At 41.1% G+C, this 13,090-nt stretch overlaps 1 protein-coding gene across 9 annotated transcripts in view; it reads left to right on the forward strand.

Moving 5' to 3' along the window:
* The window catches only part of LOC118389977 (neural cell adhesion molecule 1-like), a 325,437-nt gene extending 315,025 nt beyond the window's left edge, over positions 1–10,412 (forward strand). For all 9 annotated transcript variants that reach the window (XM_052529804.1, XM_052529805.1, XM_035780051.2 and 6 more), the window contains one exon: positions 7,111–10,412. In XM_052529804.1, the coding sequence (XP_052385764.1) occupies positions 7,111–7,240 (130 nt within the window). In that variant the 3' untranslated portion in view covers positions 7,241–10,412. The remainder of the gene's footprint in view (positions 1–7,110) is intronic.
* The last annotated feature ends 2,678 nt before the right edge of the window (positions 10,413–13,090 follow it).

Consider the following 13,090-nt stretch of genomic DNA (forward strand, 5'->3'; position numbering starts at 1 on the left):
ACCTATCCGCTGTATCTGACAATAAATCAAACTAAAATAAATAAACAATGAATTATACTGATCCCTCTGTACATTCAAAGGACTAGTGTTAACAAGGCTGGCATGGTGTCCGTGGACAGTTGTTAGATGGTACTTTGATTTGACTGAGACTTGTTTGAAAGAAAGCCTTGACGGCTGGGTTTGAAGGCCACCCCTTAGAGGTTGTACTTTGAGATCCTAGGATCATCAATGTGTGAAAGCCCTTTGAGCTCTTGTGGGTAAATTATTTCCCCATTTGGTTCCTCTCAGCCAAAACACAGGCAGTAAGTTCATCTGCATTCTGTCCGTGGTGGTCATGTGTTAGGAAGTAGTGAACTACAGGTTGTTCAACTAGTAATTTAACTACGTTTTGCAGTAGCTTGATGGTACAATAGTTGAACTCAATTCAAATCTAGGTAGTGTAGTTCCAATTTGGACAGGAGCTAATAACTTTTTTTTGCCATGTAGCGGTGTAGCTAAATACTGGAACTACACAATACTTTTAATTTAAAAAATAATAAATATGGTTGAAGTAGGCAATAATTTCCTTTCTTTTTCGCCATCAGACCTGCTTAATTCTCACTTGAAACATTGTTTTTAAGTTTAATAGTCTAAATTACACATTCTGTTCACATGATCCCAAAGTGATTTGTTGTTGCAATTTGTAGTCTGACATTTCAGATGTACACTGCATTCGGAAAGTATTCACACCCAGTTTACACATTTTGTTACGTTACAGCCTTATTCTAAAATGTATTAAATTCATGTTTTTCCTCATAAATACCCCATAATGAGAAAGTGAAAAACATTTTTTCAGTTGAGCAGTGAATTTCAAACAGATTCAACCACAAATATCAAGGAGGTTTTCCAATGCCTCGCAAAGAAGGGCAACTATTCGTAGATGGGTACATTTTTAAAAAAGCAGACTTTGAATATCCCATTGAGCATGGTGAATTAATTAATTTAACTTTGGATGGTGTATCAATACACCCAGTCACTACAAAAGTGCAGGCGTCCTTCCTAGCTCAGTTATCGGAGAGGAAGGAAACAACTCAGGGATTTCACCATGAGGCAAATGGTGAATTAAAACAGAGTTTAATGGCTGTGATAAGAGAAAACAACTCAGGATGGATCAACAACATTGTAATTATTCCACAATACTAACCTAATTGACTAATTGAACAGACGGAAGCCTGTAAAATATTTTTAAAATCCCAAAACATGCATCCTGTTTGCAACAAGGCACTAAAGTAATAGTGAAAAGAATGTGGCAAAGCAATGAACTGTTTTGACCCAAATACAAAGTGTTAAGTTTGGGGAAAATCCAATACAACCCATTACTGAGTACCACTCTCCATATGTTTAAGCATAGTGGTGGCTGCATCATCTTATGGGTTTTGTTGTAATTGTTAAGGACTGGGAAGTTTTTCAGGATAAAAAAATAAACAATATGGAGCTAAGCACAGGCAAAATCCTAGAGGAAAACCTGGTTCCCTCTGTTTTCCTCCAGACACTGGGAGATTAATTCAAATCTACACTGTAGTTGCTTACCTAGAAGTAAATGTTCCTGAGTGGCCGGGTAACGGTTTTGATTTAAATCTACTACACCTGAAAATGGTTGTCTGGCAATGATCAACAACCAACTTGAAGAATTTTGAATAATGGAAAATGTACCAAAATCCAATTGTGGAAAGGTCTTAGAGACTTACCCAGAAAGACACAGCTGTAATCACTGCAAAAGGTGCTTCTACAAAGTATTGACTCAGCGGTGTGAATACTTATGTAAATTAGATGATTCTGTGTTTCATTTTCAATAAATTTGCAAACATTTCTAAAGACATGTTTTCACTTAGTCATTATGGGGTATTGTGCGTAGATGGGTAAGAAACATCACAAAAAAAAATCAATTTAATCAATTTTGTTAATCAGGCGGCAGGCTGTAACTCAACAAAATGTGGAATAAGTCGAGTGGTATGAATACTTTCTGAAGGCACTGTATGATCATTTTTCACGATGGGCACTCTTAAAATATTTACAACAATCTTTTGATTCTTCCTGCCCCTTCTCTTTTTGGTGCTCAGGGGTTTGTTCATCCCCCTTCCTCACTTCGCTGCCTTTGAGTATTGGGGCTCCCTCTTCGTTGACTGCCGCTGTCAGCTCTGAGCACCGGGCACCATGGGAAGGATCCCTTTGCAATCTGGTTTTACCGGTACAGAAAGCAAACAGAGTCTCTCCACCCTCCCATCTCAGAACGGAGGACATTTTTTATTTTACCTAGGCGTAAGGAAACTGTAGGGCTTTCGGATGGCTTGGCCCACCCACTGCATGCGCGCACACACACATACACAAACACACACACAAACACACACACAGCTCTGCCCTCCAGCTGACATGTAGCTACACTGCAGCTGGCAGGTGTAACTGCACCTCTGCATCTGGGTGCTAAAACAAACCAGCAACTACTCTGTTTTCATCCATTATATCATCATATTGGACAGATAAAATCTATCTTCCCTGGCACCCAGTATTACCCAGACCAGGGTTCCCATAGCAACAAGGGCAGAGTTTTAAAAAAAATCTAATTAAATGTTGTTTGTCACATGCTCCAAATACAACTGTGAAATGCTTACTTGCAAGCCCTTAACCAACCAGAAATAGAGTTAATAAAATATTTACAAAATAAACTAAAGTAACGCAATAAATGTACATAACAATAACGAGGCTATATACAGGCTATATCTTGAGTTGGGAAAATCTTGTGCAATACACCGACGCATGTCTTGTATTCAAGATCCTTAATGGCCTGGCTCCCCCTCCACTCAATATTTTTGTTAAACAGAAAACCCAGACATATGGCAGCAGATCCACAAGGTCTGCCATGAGAGGTGACTGTATAGTTCCCCTAAGGAAAAGCACCTTTAGTAAATCTGCATTCTCTGTGAGAGCTTCCCATGTCTGGAATACACTGCCATCAGACACACATAACTGCACCACATATCACACTTTCACAAAATGCTTGAAGACATGGCTAAAGGTCAATCAGATTTGTGAACATGGTCCCTAGCTGTGTGTTGCCGCTTTCCATGTTGTCTGTTGTCTGTAGCTTGTGAGGTGTGGAAACACTTTGTTGCTTTTATGAATTTTGTCTTGCTGCTTTTTGTTCTATGTTGCTCTGTCTGTATGCTACGTCTTGCTTGTCCTATGTTGCTCTGTCTGTATGCTATGTCTTGCTTGTCCTATGTTGCTATGTTTTGCTTGTTCTATGTTGCTATTGTCTATATTGTAATTGTTTTTAATAACCTGCCCAGGGACTGCGGTTGAAAATTAGCCGGCTGGCTAAAACCGCCACTTTTACCGAAAAGTTGATTAATGTGCACTGTCCCTGTAAAAATAAAAAATAAACTAAACTAAACTACAGGGGGTACCGGTACCGATTCAATGTGCGGGGGTACAGGTTAGTCGTAAAGTGACTATGCATAGATAATAAACAGCGTGTAGCAACCGTGTAAAAACAGGGGGGGGGTCAATGTAAATAGTCCGGGTGGTCATTTGATTAGCTGTTCAGCAGTCTTATGGCTTGGGGGTAGAAGCTGTTAAGGAGCCTTTTGGTCCTAGACTTGGCGCCCTGATACAGCTTGCAGTGCGGTAGCAGAGAGAATAGTATATGTCTTGGGTGACTGCAGTCTTTGAGAATTTTTGGGCCTTCCTCTGATATCGCTTAGTATATAGGTCCTGGATGTCAGAAAGCTTGGCCCCAGTGATGTACTGGGCCGTATACACTACCCTCTGTAGCCCCTTACGGTCAGATGCTCTCGATGGTGCAGCCGTATAAGTTTTTGAGGATCTGGGGACCCATGCCAAATCTTCTCATTCTCCAAGGAACTTGAAACTCTCGACCCGCTCTACTTCAGTCCCGTCGATGTTGATGGGGGCCTGTCGGCGCTCCTTTTCCTGTAGTCCACGATCAGCTCTTTTGTCTTGCTCACATTGAGAGAGAGATTGTTGTCCTGGCACCACACTGCCAGGTCTCTGACCTCCTCCCTATAGGCTGTCTCATCGTTGTCGGTGATCAGGCCTGCTACTGTTGTGTTGTCAGCAAACGTAATAATGGTGTTGGAGTAGTGTTTGGCCACGCAATCGTGGGTGAACAGGGAGTACAGGAGGGGACTAAGCACACAACCCTGAAGGGACCCCCGTGTTAATGATCAGCATGGCAGATGTGTTGTAGCCTACCCTTACCACTTGGGGGCGGCCCTTCTGGAAGTCCAGGATCCAGTTGCAGAGGGAGGTGTTTAGTCCCAGGGTCCTTAGCTAAGTGATGAGCTTTGTGGACACTATGGTGTTGAACGCTAAGCTATACTCAATGAACAGCATTCTCACATAGGTGTTCCTTTTGTCCAGGTCGGAAACGGCAGTGTGGAATGCGATTGAGATGTGTTTGTTTGGGCATTGTGCGAATTGGTCGGGTGGTCTAGGGTTTCTGGCATGATGGTGTTGATGTGAGCCATGACCAGCCTTTCAAAGCACTTCATGGCTACCGACGTGAGTGCTACGGAGCGGTAATCATTTAGGCAGGTTACCTTCGCTTTCTTTGGCACAGGGACTATGGTGGTCTGCATGAAACATGTAGGTATTACAGACTTGGCCAGGGAGAGGTTGAAAATGTCAGTGAAGACACTTGCCAGTTGGTTCACCATTATTAATGAGACTTATGGTGTTGCATGTGGAATAAGGTGCCTCATTTTACCCTCCCATTCTCCTGCTAGTCCAGACCAGCCTAGCCTAGTTTCCCCTGCCCTGGCCAAACCCAGGCTGGTCAGTTTTTCCTCCAGGCAATAACAACGCCACACTTTAATAGCCGTCCAGGCTGTTATCCTAATTAGCTACATTTACAGTCTGCCACCATAGCAGGATTCATGGAGAAAAGCCTTTTAGGCTCCCAGTTTATCTGCATTGTCTAGCAGTTAATTAGGCCGACTTACCATTTGCTTCGGTGGTCCTGTCGTGACGGTATGCTGAACTGTTTTTTTTTCCTACGGCAACTTTAGTTTTGTCACTGTTGATACCATTCCTGTTCTACTCTATACTGCCAAAGTCAGCCAGTGCTGAGATAAATGACCCTGTGACTTTTTCCCCCGTCAGCCAACCTGGTAATTTTATCGCTACTCTGACAAATTCAACCTTAGGGCGATACAGCACCAGACCTCTGACAGAGAACGCCACCCCTGAGGTCACAAAATGTCCACCGCAATAGTCCTGTCCTTGTCCGGTTGAAGATAGCCTGCAGTTTTCCACTCTTTAACTGCAGCCGGCAGAGTGCTTTGGCCCTGACACCGCCAAAGAGGAGAGTGCCTTTTCACGGATGCAACTGATGCCCGCTGAGCCACAAGGTGTTGGGTGGTGTTGTTGAATACACCCCCTGCATGGCCGGCCGGGCGGTCACCCACTGTGCCCAGCAGCAGCTGTCCTCCCAGAGAGGGTTATTGTGGACAAGGTAATGGAAGTCCTGATGCTGTTGTAATCAAACCCAAATCTCTGGGATCAGATACCTGGTGTGGAGTTTAGCTGACAGTAGGAGCCAGATCCCAGTGGACTCCAACAAAGCCCAGTCCACCAGGCGGATTGTGTAGATATTGTAGATAGTAAAGAAATAGCTTTTCCGCTTTGAGGCCGCCACAATGACCCACAATGCCTCTCTGTCGCTAACGGAGGAGACCGGAGAGACTCAGGTCTTTATCAGCAATCATTCACCCCACTTCCTTGTTTTCTCTGTCATTGTGCCCTTATATACAGGGGCTTTTCATTAAGGTCATTAAGGTCTTCTGTAGCACAGTTGGTAGAGCATGGCGCTTGTAACGCCAGGGTAGTGGGTTCGATTCCCGGGACCACCCATACGTAGAATGTATGCACACATGACTGTAAGTCGCTTTGGATAAAAGCGTCTGCTAAATGGCATATAAAAGGGTGTTCCCTTGGTAGTAGAATACATGATTTCCCAGGTATAATACAATGCCATGGTAGGTGAAATTCTCCAACATGGTTCTTTGCCATACAGAAGATCAGTACCATACTACTCAGATAACCTGGGAGTCCTCAGGCTTAGTTACTACCAGAGAGGGACCCAGGTGACAAGTCCATCCTTACTATCTAGCCCATAGCCGTTATTTGTCACCTGAAGTGTTTGAAGAATATCGTTGAACATAAAAGAGACAGTGGAAAAGGTTTGTGAAAAGCATAGGAAAACAGAGGCACACTGCACCAATTAAGACTCACTCCAAGTCACTTCAGGATTCTCAGCTCTACGGCTTGACCCATTTTGATCATTCATTAGCCGTTATGATTGGACTCACAGATACAGGATCGGAAGAGTCTTTTCCTTGGACAGTCAATCAATACAAACTAACCCCTGACTAATCATAGGGTGAAAGCAATTTGATGAGAAGTGCTCTACCCTGCTCTGTCACATCTGATGGGATACAAGTTTGACTCCATTTCATTGAATTATCAAAGTGTGATCTAAAGCCATTTGTGAAATTGCATGACTAGGCAAAAATGTCTGACCCTGTCACAAAGCTATTGTACTTTACTGCACTTTTGGAGAGAATGAACTATAGTAATCAGTGACATCATTTTGTTGCAGTCTTGAAGTGGATGTTTTGTAGTACAGTCAGTGACTTAATGTGGGAAGATTCCTCTCCATTCTCTGTTCTACCTATTCATAATTTGCTCCTCCTTCAATTCAGACCAACTGTATCTCCTCTCACAATTGTATTGATGTTCTGTTTGTGTGCCATTCCCTCATGTACCGTATCTCTGCTCTGTCATTTCCCAAATCACCATGCATTCTCCCATGAAATGTCTGTGACATCCGTGTGGCTGTCTTTGATGTCAGGATAAGATAGCAGAGCATATCCTGTTATGTGTGAAACACGTTTGGTTCCAGGGGATACAAATTCCCAGAAAAAACTCAAGCAATTATTTTACCTATTTTTTGAAGACAAAAAGCAGCTTAGAACAGACAGTTGTGTGCTACAAGAGATTGTGTATTCATCCCTTAAAGAATCTCTCTCTCTTCTGTGTGGTTCTCTCCAGCGGGAAAATCATGACGGAAGATAAAAGTTTAGCGCCAGAGATGGAGACAGAGGTGAAGAAAGCCCCGACCGAGGTGAAGACCGTCCCCAATGAAGCTGCTCAGACAAACGGCAACGAGAGCAAAGCATGATCCCGACCGCGAGAAGGGAGGAGGGATCAGGGGAGGGTTCACGACAGTCCAGAGGAAAACGTCAAACACCACTCCATCAAATGACAAAAAGCTAAAAAAAAAAAAAGGGGTCTCTTTCTTCAGTGTCTTCTATTAGTTTTCCAAACAAAAGATGAGTTTGTGAGACATGTAGATTGGGAATAAGACTTCATGCACATGCCTTAGTGTTTCTTTCTTTCTTTATCTCTTATTCCTTTTGTAATTTCCTCTCTTTATTCACGGGAAGAAGGAAAATCCTTACCTCTAGTTCACTCTCCTTGTCCTCCTTTTGTATATAACATCAAAGTTACCAGTCTTTTAAATAGGACAGAAGCTAAATATCAGTTGGCATAGATAACCATGGGGGATTGTAGCTTTATTTCAGAACCATGCCTTTACGATGTGCACACATATAAATCCAACACCTTATCCACACACTATTTCCAGTTATGTTTTCACTTTGTTATGCAGTATTGCCATCAATATTTTCACTGCTAATGGATTATGAGTACGTTTTTAATGTTTGTCATGTTTAAATCGTGTGCAAAAGTAACTGCCTTTTATTGTATCTTTATTTTTCATTTAGAATTTTTGAGAGCTAGAGATTAGCATTAGCATGTCTACTTTGCGGTAAAATATTTTTCCATATGTTCTTGTCTTTTTTTGTTTTCTTTTCGTTCCTGAATGTTTACACTGTGTTAACTATCCTAAGATTGTGTAGACACAACAAAACAAAAGAAGACACCGTAGAAAGACAATGTTTCATTCCACAGAAATTACGCAATTTATTGACTCTAAGATTCCATTTTTTGGTTAAATTGCTTTGGTTTTAATTTGGCAAGAACACACACTTTCTCTCTCTCACACACATACCTCTATATCTTTGTCATTAAGTCTTCAATTAGAAGCGCTTTGGACATGTTCCACACTCCAAGGGTTTCAGGGATCACCTTTAATCCCGAAAATGTTGCAGGTCCCAAGGGCTCACAGGGAGTGACGGGCATACAGAGTAGCACGGCCCACCATCTTGGCTTACGGGAGAATGATGTAATCAAAAATTCAGATTACTGTGCCTGTTGCGAACAGCACTTCCGGTTTAGTGATTGGGCCACATCTCAAAATGTAAGGGAAGAAAAAAAGTTGGTGTTGTGTTTTTAAGCATATTTTTAAGCATATAAACACATTTAGTGGCCAGATTTATTAATTTCTTATTTAAGCCATAGTACTCCAGTGTGGATTTGGGAAAATCAAAACAAATATTCAATCTGAACTTTTTGTACAGTGTTTCTCATACTTTAGACTGCAAGCTTGTGCACTGTGAATGCGTGAATATCCTAGTGTGAATACAATGTGTTCTTTGTCATAGAATAAAAAACATATGCATAGTTTGGTTATGAAAGGTATAGCTAATAGTACAGATGAGAAAAAAGTTGGCAGCAACAAGCAAATAGACAATGACAAGATCAAAAAGACAATAAGGAGATGGTGCCTTCTGAAACATGTCAAAATGGCGGCATGTGTTCCATCCTGCTCAGTGTTTGCCTATTCCACCTCTAGGAGGCGACGGCGTAAGGTTTCACATCCTAATAGTTCTGTCCATCACCATGCCTTTTCTGAACGGTCCAAGGAAAACACAGGAAGAGTACTGACAATGTAACTGATTTGTAAAGTGTGAAAACAATACTAAACGGCTATGTCATTGAGTTATTGAATATGGAGGTGTTAGGTTGTGTCCACATTGTTTTCACATGGCTCCTCATTCACTATTTCTCCATGTGACTAATGCAAAAAACAGTTTCATCCCCAAGCAAACAAGGAAAAACACAATTCATTCCAATGATTAACTCATAACTACACCAAGAGTTAAGTTTCAAAACAAACACATAACCTTGGACATTATTAAATACGATCTCATTTGGCTTAAATGACTTGTAGTGCTCACGGTTTGTCCTCAAAACAGAGCATCCAGCAATGAAGGTCAAATGTTTTTTTTCTTGACCTGAAACAAGCATGCAATGTACTTTTATCTTGGATTTAGATGGATTGCATTGGTGTGGCACTGAAAAGTCCCTGAAATAGGAATTGACCAAGGCTTTATCTGTTGTACATTGATCTATTGAAGTGTATAAACTGTTGTCTGTTCCAAACTTTTAGTTTTCTTCAAAATAGACATCAAGTGCTTTTACTCCAAAAGGTTATGTAATCTAAAGGGGTAGGTGTGTCAAAATGACACTGTTTCTGATTAAATGTGTATAAACCATACCTAACGATTATGTCATTTGAAAAAACATTATGGGTTTCTCTTGTCCCAAAAAAAGCTGGAGACTGCTGTGGCTTTTGACCTGTATTTTCAAATGGAATTATAATGTGGGACCAATTTCTATATACGTTTCCATGGAAATGTTCACCAGTGCATCGTGCCATGGAACTTATTTCAGAAAACAAGTCAGGGAACGAAAAATGCTATACATTTATTTTGTTGAAAATTCAGTAAGAAGGAAAAACTCTTTCTCTGACTTCCTCACTTCCTGAAAGTGACCACTTACCTGACACAGTTGGCTTGGTGAAAGTGAGGTGTCATCATATTGCTTTCACCTCACCAAACATGCCAGACTATTTCAAGGAATAGAGGAAGTATAAAACTGTTTTTCAAGTGTTTGAATGGAGACTAGGGCCATATTCAGTAAGAAAACACTGTGGAACATTGCAGATAGAAATGCCATTGCTAGAGCTGACGTGATTTCTTATGTGTAGGCCCTACGAGATAGGTATTTTTGTTCTACATCATACATTTCTATCTAAACGCTGGTAAGCTTTGTGTCCTGCTGAACGCTGCCCAGCTATTCCAACAAGCTTTGAAGTCTCTTACTCCGATAGCCAAACAAAAGTCTGTAATGTTTCATTTTCAATCAGATAGGGGCCTTGTCCTTCCAAACCAAGATCTTTCCCAGTAACTTCCATTTTCACTCCTACCCACCATTCCTTGCTTTTGGGGGCCTTCTCTCTTATATACAGATTTTTACCAAGTGAAGCATTGGTACCACCTCTCTTTCCACTGTCACTGGTGTAAATACTGAGTACTAACCGAAAAAAAAACATTTTGACTTTACATTCTGTCAGAAATTGTGTTCAATAAAGTTAAAGAAAAAAATCATTGCGTAATTGACGTTTACTTAGCCACAAAAATGACAAGAAGAAGCCCCTCGAAGAAAGTATTCTGAAGATGTTTTGTTGGAATTTTTGTTGCTCATGACTTCAGTAATAGTGTCAATAAAAAAATCTACATTTTATGGTAGTTTGTAGTGTACCGCTTGTTTGAAATTTGGATACGATGAATGAAGACACTTTGTTGACCAAAAAAATGTAATTAAATGTTCAGTGACTGCTCAAATTTGCTGGGATCCGTTGTTGTTCAGAGGGTTTACTCAGTCACTTTGTAGCTTAAAAACTGTAAGTAAACAACAATGGGCTACACTGCTACGCTCAAACCTGAGTAAATTATTGTCATTCATGAATAATTGTTAGAATTATGCTGTAACCAATGACTGTATGGCTGTAGCACAGACAACCATAAATTGCCCATACAATACAACCACAGAGGCCTCTTGCTTCTGAGGATTACAACTCTAGATGGTGGTATAGTTACACTTTAATGAAGACCAAAGACAGGTTGGTGTGTAATTGTTTATAAATCCATTTACAGTGGTGTCATTAGTCCTGGTCTTCTTGAGCTTCAGCCACAGATGTTTTTGGTCCAGCCCCCCAAAAAAAACATTTCGGTCTGATATGAGTTTTCATAACCACTTGCGCTATGCAGTATAAAAATTTTTTTTTTTTAATTCACTGACAAAAATAAACTGCACTAGCAGGCCAGGCACTGCAAGAAAACCCTGGAGGGAAGTGGTGCCTGCCGTGGTTGGTTGAGATTTCACAACACAGTGGACCACTCCTGTCTCTTCACCCCTCCCCCCCAGCACCTCTACAATGTCAATGTCATCACTCAGAAGTGGGATGTATTCATTTGATATTTGTAATTTAGCAGACACTCTTATCCAGAACGACTTACAGTAGTGAACGCATACGTTTTCAAACTGGTTCTCATTGGGAATTGAACCCACAACCCTCATGTTGCAAGCGCCATGGTCTACCAACTGAGCAACATGGGACCCTGCCAAACAATTGACAAAGAAAAAAACATATTTAGTCTCTGTGTTTCATAATTTTCCTTCAATTCACAAGAGGCTGAATGTATGTCCCTGGAGAAAGCATCTGAGTGAGCAAAACAGCGCCCCTCTGTCTCTGTGTAGCCCATCTATCTGATGCTGTCTGGTCAAAAAGAGTATGACATTGTTGCTGCCCATAGCATTGAATACAAGGGAAGCCAGCGAGCATTTGGCCTCCCTTGATAACAAAAGTCTAAAAAAATATCCAATCGGTGTTGAGCTAAACTGATTGAGCTTAACTGTGAATGGACCTGGCGCACCAAAAAAAGGTGTCAAGGGAAGCCAGTTTGGATTTGGCTTCACACCAATTACAGCAAAAGCAAAACGTCATTGACAGAAAAAGCTTGAACTGCATCTCATTGTGTTGTTGTCCTCCGGTGACTAGCTAGCTAAAATGGGACCTTTCCTAAATTAGCCATGGATGGAGATAGGGATTTGGACTGGTGGCTTTACTTAATCCTCCGTTCTTGCTAATGATTATAGCGGCGATTCTGATCCAACCATAAATTCATACATTGCCCTGAGAGGATGGAAGTTCATGTAGCTAGATGTTTTTTAAATGTTTTATTTAACCTTTATTTAACTATGCAAATCAGTTAAGAACAAATACTTATTTACAATGATAGCCTAGGAACAGTGGATTAACTGCCTTGTTCAAGGGCAGAATGACAGTCTTACCTTGTCAGCTTGGGGATTCGATCTTGCAATCTTTACGGTTGCTGGCCCAATGCTCTAACCACTAGGCTACCTGCTGCCCCAGATGTAATTTAGTAAGCTAATGTTAACTAGCTGGCTCATCGTTGCCCATGAAAGTAGTGAGCAAGCATTTTAGCCATGTAGCCTAGGACAGCTACAAGCGTGTACTTACTGTATGACGTTGTTTCTCTACAAGTAGGGTGAGTCAACATGTATTTTCAACTTTTACGCACACACAGAGAGACAGAGAGATAAATCAGAACCATGGACAGCCACATCATTCAGTTTACGAAATATTTTAGTTGTCACTGTATTAGACTAAGCATAGGTGATTTGATAATGTTGAAGTTGAAATGGTGCTGGAATAGTGGATGCAGACCCTGTTTTGTTTGCGACTGGCTATTCTCCCTCAGCATATGGGTTGGCTATTGCCAATATGCTAGCATTAGCACTCAGTATCCTTAAGCTATTGGGTGTTAGTCAGAGTTACTAACAGTATATTTAGTGAATGGGCAAGATAAGGATGTTGATATAAGTCGTGATATTAGGAAAAGTGTTTATTTCCAGAGAATCTATTTAATGGATTTCGTTTCTGTAACTAGCTGTCTGGCTAGCTACTTTGGTAGCTACTGCCTGGCTAGCTAGCTGAGACCGAAGACATGAGAACATTTTTTCTGACTGAAGCCTGAGAGGAAGAGGCGAAGCGAGAGGGATAACTGGCCGCAAAATCACTCTTCTCCAGCAGGTGTTGTTGTTTTTTTCATTTTTTTTAACTCACCAAGCGTTATGGAGTTATGGAGGGCAAAGAAAGAGTTTTGAATTTGGTTACAAAAAAATGTAATGGCTTATTTGCAATGTGTGGCTTATTTGATTGAATAGAAGTTACGTAATGTTTAGGTTATTACAAGTGTAC

The sequence above is a fragment of the Oncorhynchus keta genome, chromosome 11, assembly GCF_023373465.1.
Source record: "Oncorhynchus keta strain PuntledgeMale-10-30-2019 chromosome 11, Oket_V2, whole genome shotgun sequence".
Taxonomy (NCBI): Eukaryota; Metazoa; Chordata; class Actinopteri; order Salmoniformes; family Salmonidae; genus Oncorhynchus; species Oncorhynchus keta.